Consider the following 25541-nt stretch of genomic DNA (forward strand, 5'->3'; position numbering starts at 1 on the left):
GCCGAAAAACTAGAAACACGCTCCGCTGCCCTCGTTGCTTGCTGTCGTCATCTGGCGAAACCCATAGATTTTGGCGTTCCGATTCCAACGCACACACAGATAGCACAAGCGACGAACCTTTGTCGCGCGGAAGGTTCAAATTTCAAAAAAAAATCAAGTTACTCGCAACATTTTAAATCTGCACGTTTGTGTTTTGGGAAGTTTTTCTGCTACGTTGTGTTACATTGATCTTCATGCGGCGACGGCTGATGCTGATGCGGCATTGTTTCCACCGTGACGCGAGATTCGATCAGAAGTTATAAATATATGTTGGCGGCTTAAGACAAGACTAGTCTGTTTTAAACTTTCGGTCGCGGTCGCACGAGTGACAGTTAGCGAAAAGTGATCAGCTCGCGGTAGACGACCCGGAGTTCCGCGTGTTTGCCGATCGATCGGTTGATTGGCCTATTTCAAAAAAAAAAGTGCAAATTCTTTATTGGTCCCCTTCCGGTGATATCCGTTGTTTGAGGTGGGATAGATTCGAGTTCAAGCCGGAAGCAAAGTTGGTTTGTGAAAATGTTGCAAGTTTACCTGAAGAATAGCTGGGTGCTGACGAAAACGTTCAAATTGTTGACGTTTTTTTCGCCCATCACTCTTATTCTGACGACTACGATCCTTGGTGCGATCTATGTGTACAATAAGCGGAGAGCTCGGGTGGTGAAGTTGATAGAAAAAATTCCCGGACCTGCTAGTATGCCGTTTTTGGGAAATAGTTTGCACATCAACGTGGATCATGACGGTAAGGGCACTTATGTTTTCGGGACGATTTTGAAATTAGAATATTTACAGGGAAATGTTAGCAGAATTTCAAATGGTTAAAATTTATTAAAATTATAGCTTGGCGGAGAAAACAATGCTCAACAGTAACAAAACGTAATAGGTGTAATTGATTCATCTGAAACAGTGACGAACGAACGTGTTGAAAAGTTTTGTCTATTACTCGAAACATATTTACTCGCCGTCAGTTTACATTATTACTGGTAAAATAATCGTAAGTTATCTGGCATGTTCTAAATGTATATTATAATCACAGCCAGAAAAAATGTATGCGTCTTATAGAATTACAGCATTTTTTTTTGTTGGACCACTGCGACCAATATTTAGATCTATTGTGGTAATTACAGCATTAGTCCTGCAATTGGTTTATGAGCAGAGAGCTGGTTGCGAAGTCTATTAAAACAGAAAGTTAGTATGCCTTAAATAAATAAATATCGACTTCGTCTCATCATAATCCGACACTAACTTAGTGACAAGACTAAGCCAGTGCCGGATTGACGCTAACTCCAAAAACGAAAAAACTGTTTGTGTTTTCGAGCAAACCCCAAGTCCTACGTGATGTCCCGCAAGAAATTTCTTAAATAGATTGTATACAGGGGCGGATCCAGGAAAAAAAAATCGGGAGCGATCAGAAATTTCGATTTTGAAATGAGAATTGTACAATACCTAATACGTAACACGTTTAAATAAAATCCTTGAAAATTTTGATTTGAAACTAATTTAAAATTTTCCAACGAGTTCAAAATTTTCGATTGATTCCCTAGGATCCACCCGCTGATTGTATAGGCAGTTTTACTACTTTTTTCGTTAATTCGTTAGACTCCACTTCGATTCTTCGCTATTTAATGTATTACAGCCTGAGAAGAAAATTAATATGCGTGAAGGGCACAAAGCTTGCAGCTTTTGTAGGTCAAGCAACACGCGCTTCCACTACGTCTCATCAGCATGCGGCAGAATTGGCTTGGCCACCATATAGACGAAAATTTAAAAAAAAAAACGTAATACAACTTGAGTTCACAAACAAACAACTAATCAGAGCTGTTTATTTGTTACCAAAAATCGTTTATTTTATTCAATTGTATTTAGCGTCTAACTTGTGACGTAATCGGTTCTGCCAGATGAAACAAAGTCAAAACGCAATTCCTTGACTTTAAATTCTTTACTCGATTATTTTTTGGTCACGTGCCGGTTGACCGCTTACACGAATGGACCCTAGACTGATGAACTCTATAACTTTAACTCTATAACTCTATAACTCCATAACTCTATAACTCTATAACGGCCTAAGGCCGTTTGGTCGAACCACAGACTAACAGACATAACACTATGACGGAATGTCCTAAAAAAACATCCGTCCGACAACTTTCTTAGAACACTAGCTCCACCTTTTGTTCACGGTCCCAAACACTCATTTACGGGTGGGTTACCCCTCAGGTTTGGGAACAATTTTTCACTAGTGGTCTATCCCCCATATGCTTGTTCATATGTCAGTGACGCCATAATATCAAATGTGGCCACAGTCCCAACTACAAATATATTTAAAATGACCGTTAAAGCAGGCGAAGCTTTGTTTTTGAGTGTTATGTCTGTTAGTCTGTGGTCGAACGGTATTTGGCCGACTGCCTCTTATCCGAATGCCTATTGGCCAAATGAGTCATGTGACCGAATGCCGATTGACCGAACGGGCCGTTTTGCCGAATTCCATTTGGCCAAAAGCCATTTGGTCGAATGTTGTTTGGCCGAATGCTGTTTGGCCAAAAGCTATTTGGTCGACTGGCAGTTAACCGAATGGGTCATTTGGTCGAATGCCTATTGGCCGAATGAGTCATTTGGAAGAATGCCGTTTGGCCGAACGGGCCGTTTGGCCGAATGTCGATTGGCCGAACAGGCCGTTTGGTTGAATGCCGTTTGGTCGAATGTCGATTGGCCGAAGGCTGTTTTCCCAATTGTCTTTAGACCGCCTAGTTTTGGTACGAGAGTTATTTGGCCGAAAGTAATGCTTACAAAAATACCCATTCCATTTGACTGATTAAACGTAATAGAGTAATAAATAGAACTCACCTAATTATTAACGCATATGATTTGCTTGTCTAATATTGAATATTGTTTATTTATTCTTATATTATTTGTTACTATTGGTTTAAACATTCTGTGTACGTTTTCCTTCTTTTTAGCATGAGCTGTTCTTTCTCTACATTTCATTTATGTATGAGCAATATTTCCATATCCTTCATAGAGTTCGATAAGGTTTCAAGCTTTCAGAAAAAGAGGGAGAAATATTGATGGTCGGTTTCAAGATATTAAACTATTGCTTATTTTTAGAGTTGATGGATTTCTTCAATTTAACTTTTTATGCACGAAAATCGACAAATTTATTTATTTCTCTTCTCAAAAACGTGAAGAAAAGAAATTTAAAGAAGCTTCAACTATTTTATATTATGTCTGTTTTCATAATGTTATTGTCCGTACCTTTGTTTAAGATGCTTGGTAATGTTCAAAGGAATTACATACTGAAGTCATTCACATTTAGGTCTGTTATTCCGTTGGAGATTTCCTAAAAATCTAAATTAACAAACAATTTGTAGCTCGCAAATAATCCTTAAATAGGTCTGGTTGCGCTGAGGCATGATATTGCTCACATAAGCTCATATCTCAAATGAATAGACTTGAACAGTAGCTACGCAAAATATTGGGAACGATTTGAACAAATTGCGGCACGGTCAAATGACATTAGTTTGGGTACTCAAAACATTCCCAGGTTGAGATGGATCTCTTATTTAGATTTTCAAATTGTTTTAAATTTATGGACAAGTTGAAAACCTAAATGTAGTAGAAACATCTTAATACTGCTCCGAAAAACGTCATTTCACACAAATGGGCAATCGTTATATTATAATGAAGCAGTACAGTTTAACATCTTTCCTTATTTACAACATGAACTGTTCTTCACAGCCTATTGAACTGTTTACATTGTTAGCCCTTTCATGCCCAACTTCTTTCTCATGCATTTATGATTCTAAAACTATGGTGGGGCCAAAAATACAAAAAACTTTTTTTCATAAAGATATGTGCTTCCCTCGCAGTGTTGAAAGCTGCTAAATTTTTACATTTCAATTCTCAATACAAATTGCGTGGAAAACGTAGTCGACTACAGTCAAAATTAATAAGTTTTATTAGTTGTCAATAATATTACAAAATAGCGAAGATATACCAAAACTTCATATTTTGTCGTCTACGTAAACTGTCTCTGGCAGCACTGCTCCATCGGAATCCAACAATTTCAGTTCTACAGCTAATACTTGTAGCTACTAGTGCCCAAATGAAATGTAATAGTAAAATGTAAATTATTGGCCTTACTTGTTTTTGTGAGCAAATCTTGCACAAACCATAAGTTATAGCAGTTTAAAAACGTTGTTGTCTGTAAACAACATGGGCATGAAGGGGTTAATATATTGCTATACACTGTGCAAATATAAATAAACATTAATTGTCAAAATCTTATTATTGTTCGATTATTCGAACCGTAATTATTGTATTTTCCTCCATCCACCTCTACAATATATCCAGTGAAACGATATATCGTATATATTAAAAAACGAAAAAAAATCAATAAATTTGACCCTTACGACCGAATGACCCTTTCAACCAAATGACCATTTCAGACAAATGACCCTTTCGGCCTAACAGCTTTTCTCCAAACGATCGCTTCGGCCAAATGGCATTCGGTCTAACGGTATTCGGCTAAATGACGTTTAGCCATACGGCATTCGGCTATATGGCTTTCGGCCAATTGACCTGGAATCGTTCATAGTGTTAGCTCCCTGTACAAAGGTTCGCCTATGTATTGGGCATCAAAAATTTGGATCCTCAATTACTTTACTGCTGGAATGTTTCATATCGGTTAGTATGAATTTCATAAGCGATTTTACAAAGATCACATGAATAATACTCAGCATGCTGAGCAGTAGCCGTAAGATAATTAAGTTGAGTCAACATTTCTCAAACGGGACACCGAAGTTAAATGAAAATACAATTTCGATAGAAGATCTAACTTTTCGGTAGTGATTGGAATTGTAAGATCAAGTCCAAATGGGCCTCGCGAAAAAAAAACTGTTGACTATAATATTGACATTTGAAGTTTTTATCCCGTTAATGTTTAAAAAATTGCTACATGAGACCTAATTGACCGATTATAATGAACTAACCAACAATGAAATTGTTCTAACACATAGATTGATCATGAATTACCCGGTACAGAAAATTACTTGTTTGAATATTTTATTGGAAATTGGTTATAATAAAATGATACAAAAAACCTGTTCTAAACCTCTTTTCCGGTCGAAAAAAAACCACATATACTACTATTAGTACGATACAACATTCCGCCGAGTAAAAAAGGCCCACCATTTATAACTTATTCTATGGCTAACGCAGCTGTGTGCGGATTTAGAACAACGGATTGAAGGCTTGAAATAGCTTGCATACCCGCGACCCCGCATGGAGCAACATGTCTGTTGCAGATTTGATCGCATTATTAAACGATAATGAATGGAAGCGCGGCAAGCAAGCGTGGTAAACATTTGTTCGGCCTATAACTTTGATGATGACCTATATTTATTTGTACATCAATCGATTGCAATTAGTGCATGCTACAATTTATGGAAGAAGGTTTTTTTTTGAAATTCATTGAAAATATGTCGTTACGTTGAATTCAAAGATATTGGCTGAGTCAGTAAAAATTCTAAATTTCTTCGTGTTTCTATTTTTTAATATTAACAATGAATTTCAAAAAACTCTTCTATAAATTTTAGCCTGCTTTAATGAGAATAACTATGTCCTTGTTGTTTAGTTCGTTAAAATCGTTCAATTAGGTCGTCCGTACTATTTTGTTTTTGTACTGCTTGATGCGGTTTTGCATCAGTACTTCCTCGAGTAATTATTTTGGGGCGACTTTGAAGAGACACCTTCTGGCCTTCACAATTAAGCTGGGGAAAGAAAATGTTCCCCCTTTTTCTATTGCTTTTAGACACAGCAGAAGATGTTTCCTCCTCAGGGTCATCAGAGTGACATTCGTCACTAGACAAGTTAGTATAGATACTGGTAGAGACAGGTGGCGTAGCTATCTTTAACATTTCTGCAAATGATCGCTTAGAGTGTCCCTGAAGAGAACGCGTCAGTTACTCCTTGTGCTGTTTGTACGTGGAACTTTTCGTTGGATTATGTGAATTCTTTCCACAGTAGAAACACTTTAAAACAACCCTTTCGCAGGAATCATCCACATGATTCTCAACGCATTTCCTACAACGAACCTTATTGCTACAATGGGACGCTGTGTGTCCCATTTATTTACCGTTAGTACAGTTCATAACCCGCGGCACAAAAAGGCAAACAGGTAGACGAACCTTGTCAAAGAGGAGGTAGTCGGTTAGAGCAGACCCATATGTTCTCTTCCCTAAAACATGGAGTCATTAAAACAGCCAATCCCATATGTCAGCAGATCCACGCTATTCAAACTCGAATCGGTGACGACTCCGTAACATTCAACCTGAATCGCTGGTACATATACTCTGTACTACTTTGTAGAAGGCCCGTATCCAGCAATATCTTTTGCCTGCGTCATACTGTTTACTCGAAGCGAATTTTCGATATTTCTGACATGGCCGATTATCGTTCCATCAGAACTCAAGAAATCTGCAACAGTTTTAAAAAAATGTCTTCAGTCTGGAAGAAGATTACGAATGGCCCGATTGAGTAGGATGGGTACAATTTCAGTCGGGGTGTCAAATTTATTTCGGTATCCATCTAGTCGTGTGGCGAATCATTGCCAGGGGGAGTTATTTTTGCACGGGCCTATTGCCCAGTGAGGGATGGTATTGGAGACAAGAGGGGAAAATGTAATATTATAGCGGTACTAGTAAATGTAACGGCTTACAAGGAAAAAAATCACTGCTCTGCTGATCGAATAACAGTTAATGTGGAGACACAGAAGAAGAAAAAATTCCGAAACCTCGAAGAGGTGGAGAAGCGCAAGATAACCACGAAAGCTGATCAGCACTATTCTTTATTACGTTGGACTACACGGGCTGGGATATACCAGTCTTGAAATATAGTATCCTGGACACCTTCAAAATATCATAAATTTTCAATTCAAGATATGCGGCTGGTACTTTCATGAAACACATAGTGACATTCAGCAAAGGAACCACCCAAATCTTTAATAAATTGTCTGCTCTGAAAACCGATCTGTACGTACGGTTTCCGGGAAAAAAAAATCTACATCCATCGCATTCAAACACCTAGCGCCGATTGATTTCACAAATATTCAGCTCAAGATCGCTGAAGTTTGCAATGAGTTGAGTGACAATCAAACGTGACGGACACAGACATAGCCTCATAACCCTTTCTGATACTAAATAAATTTTCCTTAAGGGGGTCTAACAGTACAAAATTAAAAAATTAGTTCTTTTTTACATATTTTGCACCTCTAGTCTTCCCAGATATTGTTCAAAAATACCAGACAAACTCGGAGCCAGGCCCGTAGCCAGTATTTTGTTTCGGAAGGGGCTTAAATTCAATTCCTGCCCGCCGCGATGAATGAAATGTTTGGTTCGTTTCTCTCGTCATTCATTCTCCCGACATAGCTATCTCTTATTGAGCGAAAATGCACTAGACATAGATTACGCCGCTCACTAATGCTCGAACTGCCCACATAATAACAAATGAATGCTTTGGTTGGTGAAGGAATTCATATTTCCTCTGCACTCAAACATTCGATTTTGCATGAAATTTCAGTCAGTTGGAAAGTTAATGAAAGACCGAGGCGTTGAATCTGAATGTCGGTTTCGATAAGCAGAAATAGTGAACTGATTTTGAAATTTAGAAGCACTGAATGTAACATTGATGACACCACTAGAATTACTCGAAATTATAAATATGGATGAGCTAAATAATTTTAGCATCACACTTGCTTCCGACAAATCAAAGAAAACACATCGCACTTACTTCTCCTGTGCCGAAGAGACTTTCTTTCAGATTTCTATGTTTTTAAATTATTGTAATTTATCCAATTTCTGTGCATCTTTTTCAAATTTTTTTGTCAGCGGCAGTTTTCATGATGCGAAGATGCTTGCAGTTACACTTTCTAAGTCAATTCAAACAATCTGCTCAGTAATTGGTTCGTTTTTAATTAGCTCAAGTTTTTTTACAATTATCATCAAGATTGGAAGAGATACATGATTTTTGCTTTGATGCTTTTTGATTACAGGTTTGTTTTAATAAAATTTAGGAAACAATTTCAATCAAGGTTGTTCCACCTAACGTTGAATGTTGTGCGGATAACGAAGACGTAATGTGTTTTCGAAAATGCGGTTTTATTCAAACCGAATTGAGAGAATCAGAGCGAAATTCCGAAAGCACTCGTTCTAAGTGCATAGAAAAGATAGAAGAGGTGCTCTTGAGGCTTCTTAGATCAGCTGGTTCTTTTTTCCTCCTCCGTGATTTCTAATCAACTCTTATTTTAGTCCAAAACGAATAAAAAACAGATCGTGAGACTGCTATATACTGAAGACATACAATCGAAATGATTGGACTAATAGATTCAACCAGTCACAACATATTAGTCGCAACAGTGTTGCGAACTCGCATGAACGGAACGAATTCCTTGCATGAAAGTGCCAATGAAAATGATGATGCGTTAAAATGACGCGAAAGCAAAAACTGTCGCCTCAGCTATATCGTTCTCAGTAAATTGAAATATTTTTTTGCCTAGTACGCTTGAATTGTATGTCTAGTATTTATACTAAGAGTACAGAGTGCACAGACCTGATACAGTAATTCAAATTGGGTACAATTCAAAAACCTGTCATTTAAATTTAAAATAGAGTTGCCAATATCGAGTAATACATCCGAGTTTTGTTAAACGGGACAATCACTTACGATGATGCGTTCACTTTTGGAGAGTTTTAGTACTCAGTTGTCTATTAAGCTTCTTCTACTATTTTTCAAATAAATTCATAAGTGAACTTAGTTCAATGCTTTAGCTAATCGAACCAGTGGTTCTGTTATCTAATTATATCTATTTCCAATGATAAAAATAATAAAATGAGTTTTGCTGGTTGTCCAACAGATCTCACACAAGCTCTTAACCATTGCACGTAGATACCTGTCTACGAAGCAGGGAAATATTTTTTCCTCACCAACTACGTATAGGGGGTCGTTCATATCTATCTTGTTATTGAACACTTCCGTGTCATAATCGTGGTTGCTGCCTTTATGTTCAAATTAACCTCTACGCACCAACCCGTGTCCTTTGTTCTCGGACACTGCTGCACTCTGAAATGCACAACCCTAACTAAGCTGCCAACAACCGATATTAGAAATGACCCGACGCTTCAACGATTATAACGACATCTTCGACTTCGTCATTAGTTCCGCGCACGCCACTTTAGGTCATTTCTCTTTATTAAGACTCAATTATTTAAATACAAATACCAATAGAAGAGAATTTCGAAATTCGCTCCAAATCTTCTGGAAGGCGATATGTAGATGCGCAGAAACGGTTCAACTCCTATTCAACTCAAATTTATAATAATTTTCAATTTAAATGATGATACATTAAAGACTATTTTCAGACAAGTGAGAACAACTAATTATTTATCTATTTAAGTATTCAGATTTTTCACATCCTACTCCTTTATGAAATTAATATTTTTTTATATCATTAGATCCTTGAAACTATGGCAAAAGACAGAATAGTAATTTTTTTTGTTGACATGCCTTTATGTTCGCAAACATGCTTGCTTGTTGCCTTTATGATTGTGAATTTCCTCAATGATTGTGCTGGCTGTAGATTTTGAGATATTGACGCAGCTTTTGTCGTTGTCAATATTACCTGAACATGTGCCACATATTTGGTAATTGTTTGTGTTCAGCGGTAAATATACCGTACTGTGACGTTTTTTCACAGAACTGGAACGTACTACAGGTCGGACTCGATTATCCGGGGATTCGATTATCCGGGGATTCGATTATCCGTGATTCGATTATCCGGGGAAAATGATTCGATTATCTGGGTGTTTTGAAAAAAATCAAATTTCAACTATTATGTCTTATTATAGTGCTAATTCGATCATTGCAGTCAATAGAACGTTTTTTTCTGGCAATTGGGGGGTCTAGGGTTAACCTCCTCTCAAATTTTAACCTGCCTCAAAAATAGCTTATATATGAGTTATTCCGCGCAAAGTGACCTAAAAAAACAAAACTTGGAATCGACCATCATGGATTGGAACCAGTTTTGAAGAAATTGTTCATTTAGAGATAATATATAATAACCTAAATTGTTGTGTCGTTTAAACAGCCCCTCAGTCCATGGGAACACTCCTAACCGTTATGTGTCCGACGCGGTACCCGGATACCTTTTTAGGTTACAAATAATGATATTCCGATATTTTATCCGTAGCTGAATATTGAAACTTTGTGATATCTTAGAACTTCACTAAGTCAAGCTTTTGGGGATAATAATGTTTTTGATATAGTAAGAAGAGAGTGAGGAGGGGCTCCGAATTTTTTACTATGTCACAGGCCGACGTGGATACCCGGATACCCCCAAAACTGAAATGCCAATAACTAAGGTAATTTCCAACCGATTTTGATGCTTTTGGGTGTTTTGGATTCAAGAACTCATCCACTTTTAGACTTCGTAAAAATGAATCGGGTTATTCCAACCGGTTTCCGGGAATCCGGATGTCCGGAAGCATGTTCCAGTGCTTGGATACTATTTGTGAATTTCAATGGAATACTAGCAATGTGGGTATCAAAATTCTTGGCATAGCATCAATAGGCTGTACCTCGTGGTATTGGACCATTTGGTGATTTCACCCCGAAACAGACATTCCGGAGCAGGCTCCCGTAGGGCCGTGAATGGCCATTCCATTCCAATTCCATTTTTCAAACTACCATAGGATCCCGTAACAATAAATAACAGACTTCCGAGACAATTTGAAGAGTTTTGATACTCATTTTGCTAGGGCATTATTTAAATTTACAAGTCATACCCTAGTACTGGAACATTACTCCGGAAAATCCGGATTACCAAGCACCAGATTCATTCATTGGGTTCAATGTTACAGAATCCAAAAGTGGACGAATTCCTGAATCTAAAACATCTAAAAGTGTCAAAATCGGTTAAAGGAAGCCATAGTTATGAGCATTTTAATTTGTGAGTACCCTGGTACCCTTGTTGGCTTGTTATAGGTGTTTTTTTTTGTTGGACACATAACGGTTAATTTCAACAAATTGTTTAAAAAGATGTTTTTCTTCGGATTATATCTCTGGTACTGTTTGCACTAGAATCAATCAGCGAGATATTTTTTTTTAAGATTTGTTTAGTGATTGCAAAAAAAATTAAAAGTTTTTAATGCCAATTTTGCCAAATATGCAACTTTTTAATTTTACACTAAAAGTACATTTTTCTCGTAATACATCGGTTACTGTAGGCCACATAAAACGTCATTATACCTACATTGCTCGGTCGGTTTCTGGCTATCTCTTGGGATAATGATGACATGCTTCTCAGGATTCTGTTTGGGATACTTTTCAAGATTCTGATCGAAGTTTTCTTAGCATCCCAATGGATTCTATTTCAGAACTTCGATTCAATATTTATCCGTATTGCTACGGTTTTTTATCTAAATTTTGATGCAGAGTTCTAGAGCTTCTTAAATGTCTAGTGGAATCTTTCTCAAGATAGAATTCCGCTGAAGATTATGCTTTATTCCAGATACTGACAGAATCATGGTCCTATTATCATTGGAATCCGGTGTAATGTTCTGATGAATATTCTGCTTTGAGTTCCAGTGGACTTTGACACAAACAATATTGCTCTTCTCCCATTGTCCTCTTCAATAAGTGATTTCTGCTCAGAATTCCAATAGAATCTTTATCCCGTTCGTGCCCTTCTGGTTGATGAACAACCATGTTTCTATATGACTTTTGGTTTACACAACGTCAAGTAAGGCTAATAACTGCGACTAAGATCTTTCATTTGAGCACTAAAAGTTATAAATATTAGCATTAGAACAGAAGTTATTACAATTAATCTGATTGGGTTCCGCTGAAGCAGTGCTGCCAGGAATAGTTTCTGTTAATGGCTAAAATGACATTTCGGAATATTTTCTTAGCCTGGGAATATTATTGAAAACTGCTAAAACTTTCTAATTTAAATTGCCCTCAATTACCTTTTTTATGCAATTGCACTAGATCGGAAGGTAAATATTGAGCAGCTGCAAAAGAAGAACCTATCTTTCTTAAACCAGGTTTTTCGTGTTTCTTGACGCCAACAGTTTTAATGAAAAATAATTTTGGGACCCTATACGCGGTAGAAAAAGTTGGTCAAGAAACGGTTAACGAGATTCTGAAAAGAGACCCGGCCGTCACTGGAGGTGATTTCAATTCTAGGGTAGCTCAGGCAAAGATGGATGATAGGCTTTGTAAAGAGGGCGCCAGCAGTGCTTCTCGCTGAGGCGCCCGGGAACCTGGTAGTCCTTCGCTAGTGACAAGTATGAGTGGGACAGTTTGCGAAGACTACGCGCGTAGTTATTACCTGACAATCCAATATTGGTCAACTAAATGATGCTACAAGGACAAGGACAAGGATCTCTTTGTGGGTGCGAAACACGCACTCTTCTAATTAGAATGACTAGACATATTAGCTGTGCTATGTGTCACTCCACGTAAATTAAACTGGAGCCAAGAAACAGACGACCCCCAGTTTACTTACTGACTTTATGTTTTCTGGTATTGGAGTAATCGAATCAGTTACCTCGGAAAATCTAAGCTCTGGGTAATCGAGTTTGACTTGTATTGCAAAAGACACACCTTATTAAAAAGTTTATCTTAGAATTCTTGTACAAATAGCTATAAACAACTGATACATATCGTTAAGTCGTTACCAATATGAATAATAAATGAAAACCAACTGAAAATGCAAATCACACCCTGAAAGTCTGAAAAATCGACTAGGGGCAAAATAGGTACATTTACCATAATAGGAAAATTTGCCCTGGTCATTTTTTTTTTATTTATATATATAGGTCTTCGACTATTAATCGCACAGACTGGCTTATCAACTAATCCTAATACTAAAAGTACATCTTGCAACATTAAAATCGAAAAAACATGAAACTTGATTAAACACACGACAACATACATTTAACGGGTTGTTTCGTCCGAATTGCGTACGGCACAACGGTAAACGGAAAAAGTCCACTTGGCGTGTTTGTCTTCTAGGTGCATTGAAATTAAGTTGACCCAAGAGTTGGCTGCTTTCAATGTTCCCGTCCAGGATGTCAAAAATAAGCATTCGTTGATGTTTGATTCTCCTGTCAGCAAGCGTAGGCAGGTGGATTAATGCGCAACGTTGCACATACGGCGGTAAACGAACTGGGTCGGTCCAAGGTAAAAGGCGAAGAGCATACCTGATGAAACATTTCTGCACCCTCTCAATGCTGTTAATGTGGACTCCGTGATAAGGAGCCCAAACATTAACGGCATACTCCAAGATGCTGCGTACAAGCGAACAATAAAGCGTTTTCAAACTGTACACATTCTGGAACGACTGAGTGTTTCGCCTTAAAAATCCTAACATGCAGAACGCTTTGGCGATAGTAGACGCTACATGCTCGGAGAAAGTTAACTTGTTGTCCAAATAAACTCCCAAATCTTTGACGACGAAGTTGCGGTGCACGTTGGCTGACGACATTTTATAGTTAAACATGTTCGGCGATAGGATCCGAGTGAATGTAATAACGCTGCATTTTTCTATATTCACCTCCATTCCATTGATGGTGCACCAATTTAACAAAGCGTCAATGTCTAGCTGAAGTAATTTACAATCCTCCAAAGATTTTATAAGTCGGTAGAATTTCAAATCATCGGCAAACATAGATTTCGGAGATTTCAAAACCGTGCCAAGATCATTTATAAACAAAATGAAGAGCAATGGTCCAAGATGACTGCCTTGTGGCACACCAGAACAGATATCAAAAGGTGTAGAAAGTGTATCACCTAATCGAACAAAAGCGCTTCGTCCTGCGAGATAAGAAGCAATCCAATCTGTTAACCAGTCCGGAAATCCGATGCGTTTAAGCTTCTCGACAGCAAGGCGATGCGGAACACGGTCGAAGGCCTTTGACAAGTCAACATAAATGGAATCAACTTGTTGTCGCTTGTCAAGTTTGTCGATGATGCTGGATACATACGCCATACGGTTTGTGGTTGTAGATCGTTTACTGACGAAGCCATGTTGTTCCTCAACGATGATATGACGCACGGACTGATAAACAACATTTTATTTCCAATTTCTCCACTAATGAAGCTTAAATTCATGAAATAACGCAAAAAAAAGTTTGATTCGATTATCCGGGTGATTCGATTATCCGGGGTGAGATTTTTTTCAAATCCCCGGATAATCGAGTCCGACCTGTAGTTTGCCTTTGATATGTGCAAAGAATAGATACTATGTGATATGTATCTGCAAGTAAGCGGTATCCGATCTTGTAACCGAACATTGATTCTCTCACCGTCCATTTATATGAAGATCTTAATTACAGCATTGTCACACACACAACCATTAAAATTTAATGGCTTTAAATTATTCCAAATCAATGATTTCGCCTGATCCAATTGTTAAACGCTATGAGCGCAGAATACCTGAGGTGGTAGAGCTCAATAAAGGTGGCTATCGTAAGTATAGCCTCCATTTTCACCTTCAGAAAATGTTCCTCATCACAAATACTTGGTCTTATGCGAATCACCACTAATCACAGTATTTAGCCGGTGCACCACTTCTTGCTTCTGCGACTCACTCATCTCGACAGATTACTAGGGCATAGTATAGTAGAGTTTTCCTTTGTTCTTCAGACAAAGAACACAATATAAAAGTAACTTTATTTGTCGTTCGCTTCACACCGGCTGGGACAGAAGCATAAACCACACTGAATTTCGTGACCATTGATTTTGGTTGTTGGAAACAGTAATCTTCTAACTTTATCTCAAACCAAACGAGCTACAAGCTAAAGTCGCTGATAATAATGTTTTTGAAATTTATTTTCAAAACATTTCGGGGGGGCTTTAGCCCCCTATCTCCCTCTCTAGCTACGTGCCTGCTCGGAGCATTCTTGCGCGGTAGCTAGACTCCTGGTGAAATCGACACAGGAGTAAGCCTACGACGGTCAAACTATTGAAGATTAGATTTCTATCTGCTCCGCGTAAAGCATTATACGCTATGAACGTGATTGAATATTCTCTACAACAGACGGTCAATTAAGGGTCTCCCACAGAGCACATTATCAATACAATACAACTACTTAGAATAATTATACACTTCACGGAACCTACAAGCATGGATAGCGTTGTGTCAACATAGTTTGCACATCTCAAATTCAGAACCAAATCAGAATCGCCTTACCTTGAATCAATCAATATTCCCCCCGTATGCTAACATACCGTGTTCAGCATAGAGGGATGATTTACAGAAGCGGCCATATAAGTATTCAAAAACCGTGAACTGAATTTAAATTGATTCATTTTGCAAACAAACACTGTTAAAATCACTCTTCGAGTGCGTACTAGTGTCTTGAATGAACGAACCGTCAAAGGTGCGGTATGATCTGAGTTATAAATATTGTTTGTCATCTTAAAATAAACTACATTTTAAATTGCACCGGTAGACACAGCCTTCGAGCTCACACGGTGATAATTTGAGAAGCGATTTGGGATATTTTTTGCGAACCATGTTACTCCATCCGAAACGAAAATTAACCACGGAATGCGGGCTCTTCACTTAACCTTACTTGTTTTTTTTTTCGTGGAAAGATGTACCGAAACGGGCTAATTATTATTCGTCGTACTACGCTGCTTGTAGGTAGGCACGTGTCCTGCCTTGTGTAGGGGAGAGAGGGTAACAGTGGATCAGCAGGAACTATGAAACATTCGCAATAAAATCACAATGCATGATCGCAATCGTCTAATTCCCTCATATTTCACAATTTCTAATTCTTTACACGTGTTGCTATATTTTGGAAGAGATCTGCTAACTCTATCTCTTTTAATGGATATTTGTTTGTTTTGTGATAGCCAGAGTAAATTTGCAATGATAAACATTATTCCATCTTTATGAATTACCATTCATTGAATAAATGTTTAGTCTATTGCTATTTATAGCAAATTTTATGCTCAACATTTGCCGCGAACAAAGTTTTTTGGTAACTACTCATGGTTCTGTGTGATTTCACAATTTTCATGAATAGACCCATTGGGTAACTGTGAAACGATGGCGTATGGGGAACAGTGATTTTTGTTTGTTTTTGTGGTCTGTCTCAAAATGTCAATGGGTTCCGATTTTCCACACTAAATACTACTCATATAGTGCAAAATTAGTAAATTTGGCCAAATTTTGTAGAAATTGTCTCTTATTTCAGGATTGCAGCTAATATGCGATGATATAGTGGATTCTTTCGCAAACAAACGATTTTCGCCTCAATATAACTTTAATTCAAAGCGTTAGGATCATTCTTCGTCAAAACAAAAGAATAAAATTTATAAGTAGAATATTTCACTATAGATGACATCGTGTTTCATAGTTCCTACCCATGGGGCACACTGATACATTTTACCACCAACTGTTTATTATCCAAAAAATGTTATTTCCCGTGAATTTTACCAGCTGGAAAAAATATATGTATTAGTTAACAACATAGTGGCACTATGTATCACTTTTGATTACACAAATAACATGTATTATCATCAAAATTAAATTGTAGAAAAAATGTGTTTCATTGTTACCCTCTCTCCCCTACATATATTGTAGGAATGAAGTCAGCGCAGATCCTCCGTTTTCGGTTTCCTTCCATTGTGTAGCAATGTGAAATTGCAATTGACGGAACAGCCCAAATATGAAACACTCAGACCACCCAGGCAGAGAAGTGCATCCGTAGAGATGTGCATCGATATCATCGACATGATTAAATTTGTTAATGTAGCAAAGATCAACAGATTTTCCTTAATAAAGATTTGTTTTTAATATCTACATGAAATCCCTTGTGTTTTTTGTTCGTCTTGGATTGCATGAATCAGTGATCGATGCACAAAGCTTCATAAAGTGCTCAAAATTATTTAATCCGAATTTGTTATTACTGTATTCTTCGACTAAATGATGATGCCGGTATCAATATTGAAATATCGTCTCTATGTTTTATACTGTTACTCGAGAATAGTACAACTTTGCAATAAGGAACCAAATTTGACCAAAATATAACTGACTAATTCATTTCAGTGCAGGTTACTACCCAGCTAACCAACAAGCATTGGTATAGGCAGTCAAGTAGCATATAATTTGCATTTCAGATGCTTCTTGCAGTATATTAGCATTTGTTATGCATAACTGCTGGGCCGGCGGATAGCGTGGGTAGTATGGGTAGTACTACCCACTCGAAAATAACCGAGACGGGAAATACCCACTCGAAAGTTTGGAACAAACTAAAACCTGAAATTAACCGCATATTTGTCTTGCGCATTAGTTGCATGCGTTTGAAATTATCGATGCACAATAATTTCAATTTTTTATTGAGATACAAATGTCTTTTGGCTCACAATTTAAATTTCTTGAAAATATGGTATAATATTTAGGATTTGTTTAAAAATTAAACTTTTTAGTAATACTAGGGGGAATATACTTTAACACACAATTTGTTATTTTTAGCACAAACTATTATTTGATTAACAATTGAAACAAGGAGAAACTCTATTAGGCTTATTATAAGAAAGACAAAGGATATACACAAGAGGAATTGATTTCAACATAAGAGTAGAAGAGACCGTATCAGGGAAAGTGAAGAGAGGCCGGACATCAATGTTAGGGAAAAGAAGAAATTAAACTTGCAGATTTTTGGTATGCGGAAGAATACTGCAGGACATCATGAACCGGATCGCCGACTTCCCTCCGCTGGGAACTCTGTAGCAGACAGCATATCAATTAAATGAGAAGAGATAACTAAATTTGGCTATCTATCGCGTTAAAAAATCTGTATATGAGAGACATATAGGAAGATCAAGGATAGCTAGCACATCTCGGACTAGAACGAGGCCGAAGGGATTCGTTTAACGAAGATCTGGCGTTAGGGCACTAGGTGCACGACCAGACAACATGTTTAATGTTTCGATAATTGTCATCATAAGCGCTGAGACCACTCTCCACGACTCCACTACACCGGAGATGATCATCCAACGTATAATGACTTGACATGACCCGAGAAATCATCCGAATGAAGTCACGAGCCTTATCCATCTCCTTGAACCAAGGCTTGTTTGTGACTTTGGGATTTCTAACCTTCCATTGTTCCACGAAATTTCGAGCGTCCTCTGATAAGAAATACTGGAAAACTCGTTGAAGCAATGTGATCTTTCATGAATATCACCTTTTAATGCCCAACTGTACGCCTTTTCTTTGCGCCACTCTAATCTAAGTGTCCGCCTTCTCATTATCAGGAATGGAGTAATGCAAAATAATTCAAACTAAGGTAATCTGATATGATTTATCGCATACATAACTAAGAAACTTCCATGTTTCCCCATAAAATGCAAAGAGTGCATTCCATACTTCATCGAATGGAGAGCATCCTTGGAACTCTAATAATGTGGGCATGGTTGTTAATGTGTAAATATAAAACCATCAGATTTGTGGGGAGAATGTATGCAGCACAGTCTCTTTTATGATCACCCTCACCACTACTGCCCAGTGATGGGAATTATCATTCATTCGCATAATCCTTGGCGAATCCGTTCATTGCTATGACAGCAGCCAGTCGTTCATTCACGATCCGAATCAAACTCTCCAAAAGAACACAACTGAACGTAGGTGGAGATGAACTTTCGAAGATGTGAGACAGGTAAAAGAATGACACGTACTATGTTGAATGAAGAAGATCGTGTTCTTCATTCGCGGATTCAATCGGAAGATTGTACTGTAAACATTCACAAGTCAATTAACTTTGAGTTAACAAATTAATGTGACATTGTATTCTCTGGTTGGGTTAGGTCAACTTTATAGTGCAAATGTACACTATAATCAATTTTGAGAAGTAGATTGCACTACAATCCACTTGAAATTGATATTGTGATATGCACGGAATCGTTTTTTTCACCAGCACATTGCAAACTACTTACTCAACAATAAGAGATCACCAACAAGAACGACAAGTTTTTTTTTATTAGAACGATCCGGTGAATGTTTTCAAATGAATCTTTGTGAATAAAAGAATGCATTCATTTGCGATCCGTTCTGCTTTCATTCAAAACACTACGTATGCGATGGAGAATGAATCATCGCCGGGCGCTGTCACTTTGATCTGTTTTGTGTTTTGCTTCTCGCTTTCGCATAAACGCGTAACTCTGCACAAGAAGGGTTGACGAGATCGGGTTTCACAGTAAGAGCATGTTGGTGGATGATTTCAAATTGATCGTTTCGTGAAATGATTTTTCCCATGCCTGCTACTGCCATAATAATTAGCATTGAAGCGATGCGTAGCTGTCATCATCTAACGAATGCTACAGTGATATGCGCACTACAATGCTTAGAGCGAGCATCTTAGCTGCCATATAAATTTGTGTGTACCAGAGCAATCATTACGTTTAAATGAAGTATTATCATTTCATTGCAAAATATCAATTGTTTGAGTGTAGATCTATATGGAATGCTGTTGTCGCCGAAAAAAGATTCTTGGTTCCGTGCATTCCGATCAACGGTTGAATAGAATACACAACGTAGGACCTAGCCGCCAGATGAAACACTATTTCTCTTGTTAATCCTTCGACAAACCGGTGTCAATAACCGCGTTTCCAGCATTCATTAACTCTTTCATTTGCGTTTCTAACGTTGCGTATATTCGGAAAAATTCGGGCGATCCGACATTCAAAAAGTTCTTATAGGACCTTTTCACACACAATTCTGAGCGCGAAGAGAGACCGTCCACTGCTGTTTGCGCCGGATCTCGTTTCTTTAATCACAGTGTCGATAATCAAGCCAGTTAAAACCTTGTATGCTTCCAACGGAGGAATTTTTTGTTTTGATTCGATTGTTTCGGATATAGTGGACGCATAGCTGTTCCAATCACTAATTGAGGCCGAATACAATGATAAATTCAAGTAGTCATGATCATATTGAATTTGTCGCGAATATCATGCAGTAATATAGATCGGTCATCAACGTGAAGACAACCCTATGGCATACCGTGGGAGTTGAAGTCGTCTTAAACCAAATGAGAAGCTATGTATAGGAGAACAATGTCTGCCTTTGATTCGGACTTGACAACCGACAACTTCAATATCTGGTACCGAGGATTAACTCGGCCCTGGCGAATAATGGTAAAATTGTGAAAGATCTACGTCGGAAGACGGAAGATAACCAAACGTTTCGTGTTAAACCTAGGAAAACCATGGGAATGAAATATATTGACAATTGAATGAATGACAATTGGGGTTTTTGATGTCCCATGAAGAAATTCCTGTTAGTTTCTAAGATTTCCAAGACGAGGAGCCACTTACTTCGGTACTAGCACCCATCGAAGAACACTCTCAGGCATGTACGAGGCAGCTTAGGAGAGCAAATGATTATTTTTTTTTTGAAAATTTTTAGGCACATTAGAACATGTTCCCTCAATGGGATTGTTGATTGACTCTCGCTAGTGGAGAAGGGAGCGTAGAAATTAGTTGTGGTTTTTATGTTTCTACATTGGGTAACTGTATGAACCAATTGTTCGTAATGACGGCATACCCTGAGGCACAAAAAGGCGAACAGGTAGACGAGCCCCGTTCAAAAGTTTAAAGTTTAAAAGAGTAGATCCGGCGAAAGTCTTGACATGAGACTGATTGAAAATAAGTTCTTATACTCCTCGATTTATGCTGAACGCATTTACTTGCAAACCAGCATTTTCACTGACTGAAGCAAAGGGTTCTGGAAAGTACCAACGCCATAAGACCCCTGTCGAAGACAACCCATCAATCTCTACTTCCCAGGCGGGTACGTAGACAATATAATTCTTCGTAAACGGCCAAGTGTTGCTTAGCTAGTTTTCGCGATATATCGATGATTTTAAATGGGTTATATGCGGTCCGCAAGTAGACCTTCCAGGGGCCTGTTGTATTAGATGAATATAATCTATATCGAAAAGGAGATTTATTCGCATTATTTTGCAATCGAATAAATATTCAAAACGAAAACAGAAAATTAATGCAACTAAAATTAAAAGAATAGAGTAATTGGTACTTAGCTGTGGAACATTTGTAGCATCAGTAATCAACAAACACATTTTCGCTCAGTGTCGGTTACACAGCCCGTTAACAAAAGGTATTTCCAAAAAGCCACCAGGTATTATCCGGTAATTTTCACTTTTACTAACATACACCATGTCTGAACTTTCGTCATTACGAGTAGAAATCACTCCGAAAAAAGTGTTTCGCCGGCCCTGCATAACTGTTGTTAATCAGCATCCAAAAAACTGTTTAAAAACTTCTTGGCTATTGGCAAGCAGCATTCTGAATGCACATAAGCAGTAAAGCAGCATTTTCATGGCACAGCAGTAATGTAAGTGTATTTTTTGCCAAGAGGTCGCTAACTTCTAAATGCTTATGAGGTAGCCGTAAAACCGCATTTAGCATGCTTATTGGTTAGCTGGGTCATTTCAAAGAGTCTGTAAAAATACATTCTGCTGCGCTGGTTAGTATATTGAACATGGCCTTTTATTGATTACTAGTATGATATGGGTAGAAATATACCCCTCCCTCAAACCCTTTTCATAGACAAACATAAATGTTGACTCTAAATGTTCCCCCTCATGAGCCAATCGGGTTATGACGATGAAAACTGTCAAAGGGTGGCACTGACTATTGTTATGGAATTCGAGCAGTAGATGTTACAAAACGCATTCGGTCACTGATAATGAAATACTAGTAACCGAAACACGATCCACATAATCACAGAAGTGAAAGTAACCCACCACAGGTGAACACATTACAACTAATACATATACGATGATGTATGACATAAGAAAAGTAAAAAAGTGGTCATTTTTTTTGATCACCCAACGAAACAGTGAACCGAAAGTCAAGGTCTCGGCTCTGTACAATATCCATAAACCATCCGTCAATTGCACCTATTCAACTGCTTTTCAACCAGGTAGTTATTTGTTCACCATTCACCCACCCACGGTAAAGACCCGACCAACCCGTCGCAAGTGTTAAGTTTAAGCGAACCATTCATACTTGGCTGTACAACTGCTGCCACTCGAATGCAAGCGCCGTCATTCATAAAGTGGGTAATAATGGATATAATTGGACAGCACTTGTGGGCTCGAGCAACTGCGCGGGTATACAGGGTGTGTACGGTAAAGTCGTATAATTAATAATAGAGAAAAAATGGGACCATTAGAGGCTGCGTTAGACAGACTTAAACTAATAGATTTACATTACTGAACACCGCCAATAAATGAAGAATAATGCGAAATTTTTTTCCAATTGCAAAAAACGGGAAAAATGTAGGTGATCTACAGACAACTATCCTAATTAAAAACAAACGTTTGGCTACTCAATTAATGAAATGGAATCGTTTGGTATATAACCAAACTAGTTTCCCGTAGCAGCTACGAAACACTATGATTTTATATGGATTTGCCAATTTATACAATGTCAAACGAAAAAGTGACTAGTGGAGAGACATTAGATACTAGTTCACCACACCATGCATCGTTCGTTCAAAAAAAAAAAAGAAACCCAAACACGGTATAAGATGAAAATGCAACTTTTTGGGGTGTTTAGTTTTTTATTGGGTCTCACCCGTCTCACAGAACTGGTTTTGGCGATGACAATGACTGGAAGAAACACAAAGACGCACTAAGTAGACACATTTAAGCTATAGGTAAATATATACACACAGAGTGTATATCTTTTCCGTTTGTGACCTTGCGGGGTTATATTTGATTTCTACGTTTTAGCTTATTTTTGTGTACAATTTGGTTTAGAATATTTGTAGCCTATTTTGGCCTTATTTGGAAGAAGACCGTACTGATTTTACTGATTTATTATTCAGTCTCATATCGACGAAATGGCTAAAAATCGATCTCAATATATTTGCTTCGTAATCGTTCTATACACGTCTGATGCTGAATTGAATTATACCGTTCATATTTATAAAATCGAGTAATGTTGTTATTTTGCTTTGAAAGTAATTTTGCGCCAATATAGATCTGTGGGTCACGTGAATATCGAGAACGATGTCTTTAAGCACGACAGAGTGCAAGAACCAAGTCCGGTCCTCCGGTTCGTTGTTCTGTTCGTTTTAATTGTTAACCTCGTGCTGATTATAGTGTCCGTGTGCAGCACCTGCAAGCAATTATGCGCGATATATTCACGATGATTCGTCGCGCGGTACAATAACTTCTTTCGCAAAAACGTGCGATTAAGTATGCGAAATCGGTAAAGTGTACTACACAATTTATTTTGATGATTAGAATAACTTAATCGGATATACGAAACTCGTAGGAAAGCTTTAAAAACTATTTTAAGGGTCATCCAAATATAACGAGTAATAACTTCTAAAATATTTAGTAAAGTAAATTCAACAAAGATATTAGCGAAAGCACGTTGTCGAAGAAGTCAGCTCACTTTTTCTACAAAAATATTATTAAAAAATCCTACTTCTAGAACGATTTATCACCAAAAAACAAAGCACCAAATGACATGCGTTGCTTTTCTTGATAAGCGTTCCGAAGACTTAAACTCATACGTTTCAACATAAACAACCAATCACTGTTTGAATCACCATATTTTAATAACAGACGAAATCATTTCGAAAACACATGAGATAAGCCAATTAACAACTTTCTATGTTACAACAAAGAAACACGCGCTCAAGCACATTTATAACACCCACAGGTGTCCCGCAAGGCAGTCATCTGGGCCCGCTAATTTTTATTCTATTTATTAACGATATCTGTAGTCGGATCAAGTCTGGGAAATTGCTATACGCGGACGATCTCAAAATCTTTCGAACTATCGCTTCCTCACTTGACGCCGTAGTACTTCAAGAAGATATCTGTACTATTCAAGAATGGTGCACGCTTAACGGAATGGAAGTCAACGTTAATAAATGCAAAGTAATCAGTTTCGGACGCTTGCTTACTCCAGGACGTTATGAATACAGCCTAAAAGGAAGAACAATTGAAAGCGTCGACTCGATCCGAGACTTGGGAGTGCTCTTCGATAGGAAGTTGAGCTTTTCCGACCATATCACCGCGACAATTGCTAAGGCTTTCGGAATGCTGGGCTTCTTAAAGCGGACTTCGATGATTACTACGCACTAAAAGCACTTTACTGTGCCCTGATCAGAAGTGTTTTGGAGTGTGCTGTGCAAGTGTGGGCACCATACCATGCCGTTCAAATTGACCGACTAGAACGTATGCAGAGATGTTTTGTGCGATTCGACCTTCCATGGAATGATCCAGTTGTGTTGCCTCCTTATGCCGACAGATGTATGCTACTCGGTCTGCAGACTCTGGCGACTCGCCGTATCTTCCTGCAAAGAGTTTTTGTTTTCGACTTGCTGTCAGGTAATATCGACAGTCCGGATCTTCTCTCGGGCGTTAATTTGTATGCGCCTCCTCGTGTTCTTCGTAACCCCACTCTGTTGTGGATCCCTAGACACCGTACTTCATACGGACAAAATAATCCACTGAAAAAATGTTGCCGCAGATTTAACGAAGCTTCTCCAGTGTATGATTTTAACGTTTCCAAGCATAGATATATGTTATTAATAAGAAATATATAGTTTTAAAATGTGTCTGTACGGTGTATACCGAAGATAAGAAATAAATAATAAATAATAATAAACAATATAGAAAATTGTTAATTTTGATAATACAAACCTCTTTACGGAACATACCGAACTTCTCAGTTCTCCAGCTTCAGAATGGGGACACTTGGACTCGACGACGGATTTGAACATCAATCTTCGACTGATTTCGCAATTCTTTCTGTTCAAGATTTGCCGCTCGATGCATGAAATTAGCTCCAATTTTTATGGTATTAAGAGAAATGATTTAAATACTATGATGTACAAGTTTGAAAAAACGTTTTTACTTCTCAATATTTGTAAGGAAAATTCGATTAAGTTTTATTATGGCTAGCGGGTTTCATGCATCTTTGACCCAACTGACGAAGCTATGGTGCCTTAAACACAGCCAAGGCCATCATTGAAAAGATAAGTTCTGCGTTTCAGATGCACTTCCCCCGGTTTCCAGACGAATACCTGCAATTATTGCGTATGACTATGCGTTGCGTTGTGACGATAATTTTGGCGGATTGCACACTGACTTAATCATGTATGACTGCTGATTATCTAATAAAAGTTGCTTAGGAAGTGGTAAGTAGGAATTCATACCAATCCGACCCATATTAAAACCTCAACAGCATGATAGCCATCATTGCCGGCCGCCCCCATCTCCATCGTTCACGGGGAAGGATAAAGGATAGGGTAGACGAGAAGTATTGACGATTCATCAGACTCTTCCATAGGTGTCGCGGAGTTGGTGGTTTGGAAGGGTATAAGGTCTAGGATTCGCTCCAAGCAAGCGATGCGACCTGTAAAGAATATTTTATTATGTAGTTGCTTAGTTAGTCTT

General features: G+C 38.0%; 1 protein-coding gene across 1 annotated transcript in view; it reads left to right on the plus strand.

The window, feature by feature from the left end:
* The first annotated feature begins 349 nt into the window (after positions 1-349).
* LOC131684180 (cytochrome P450 4c3-like) overlaps positions 350-25541 on the plus strand; it is a 42887-nt gene continuing 17695 nt past the window's right edge. Inside the window, exon 1 of the mRNA XM_058966834.1 lies at positions 350-778. Within this exon, the coding sequence (XP_058822817.1) occupies positions 556-778 (223 nt within the window). The 5' untranslated portion in view covers positions 350-555. The remainder of the gene's footprint in view (positions 779-25541) is intronic.

This window comes from Topomyia yanbarensis, chromosome 1 (assembly GCF_030247195.1).
Source record: "Topomyia yanbarensis strain Yona2022 chromosome 1, ASM3024719v1, whole genome shotgun sequence".
Classification (NCBI taxonomy): Eukaryota; Metazoa; Arthropoda; class Insecta; order Diptera; family Culicidae; genus Topomyia; species Topomyia yanbarensis.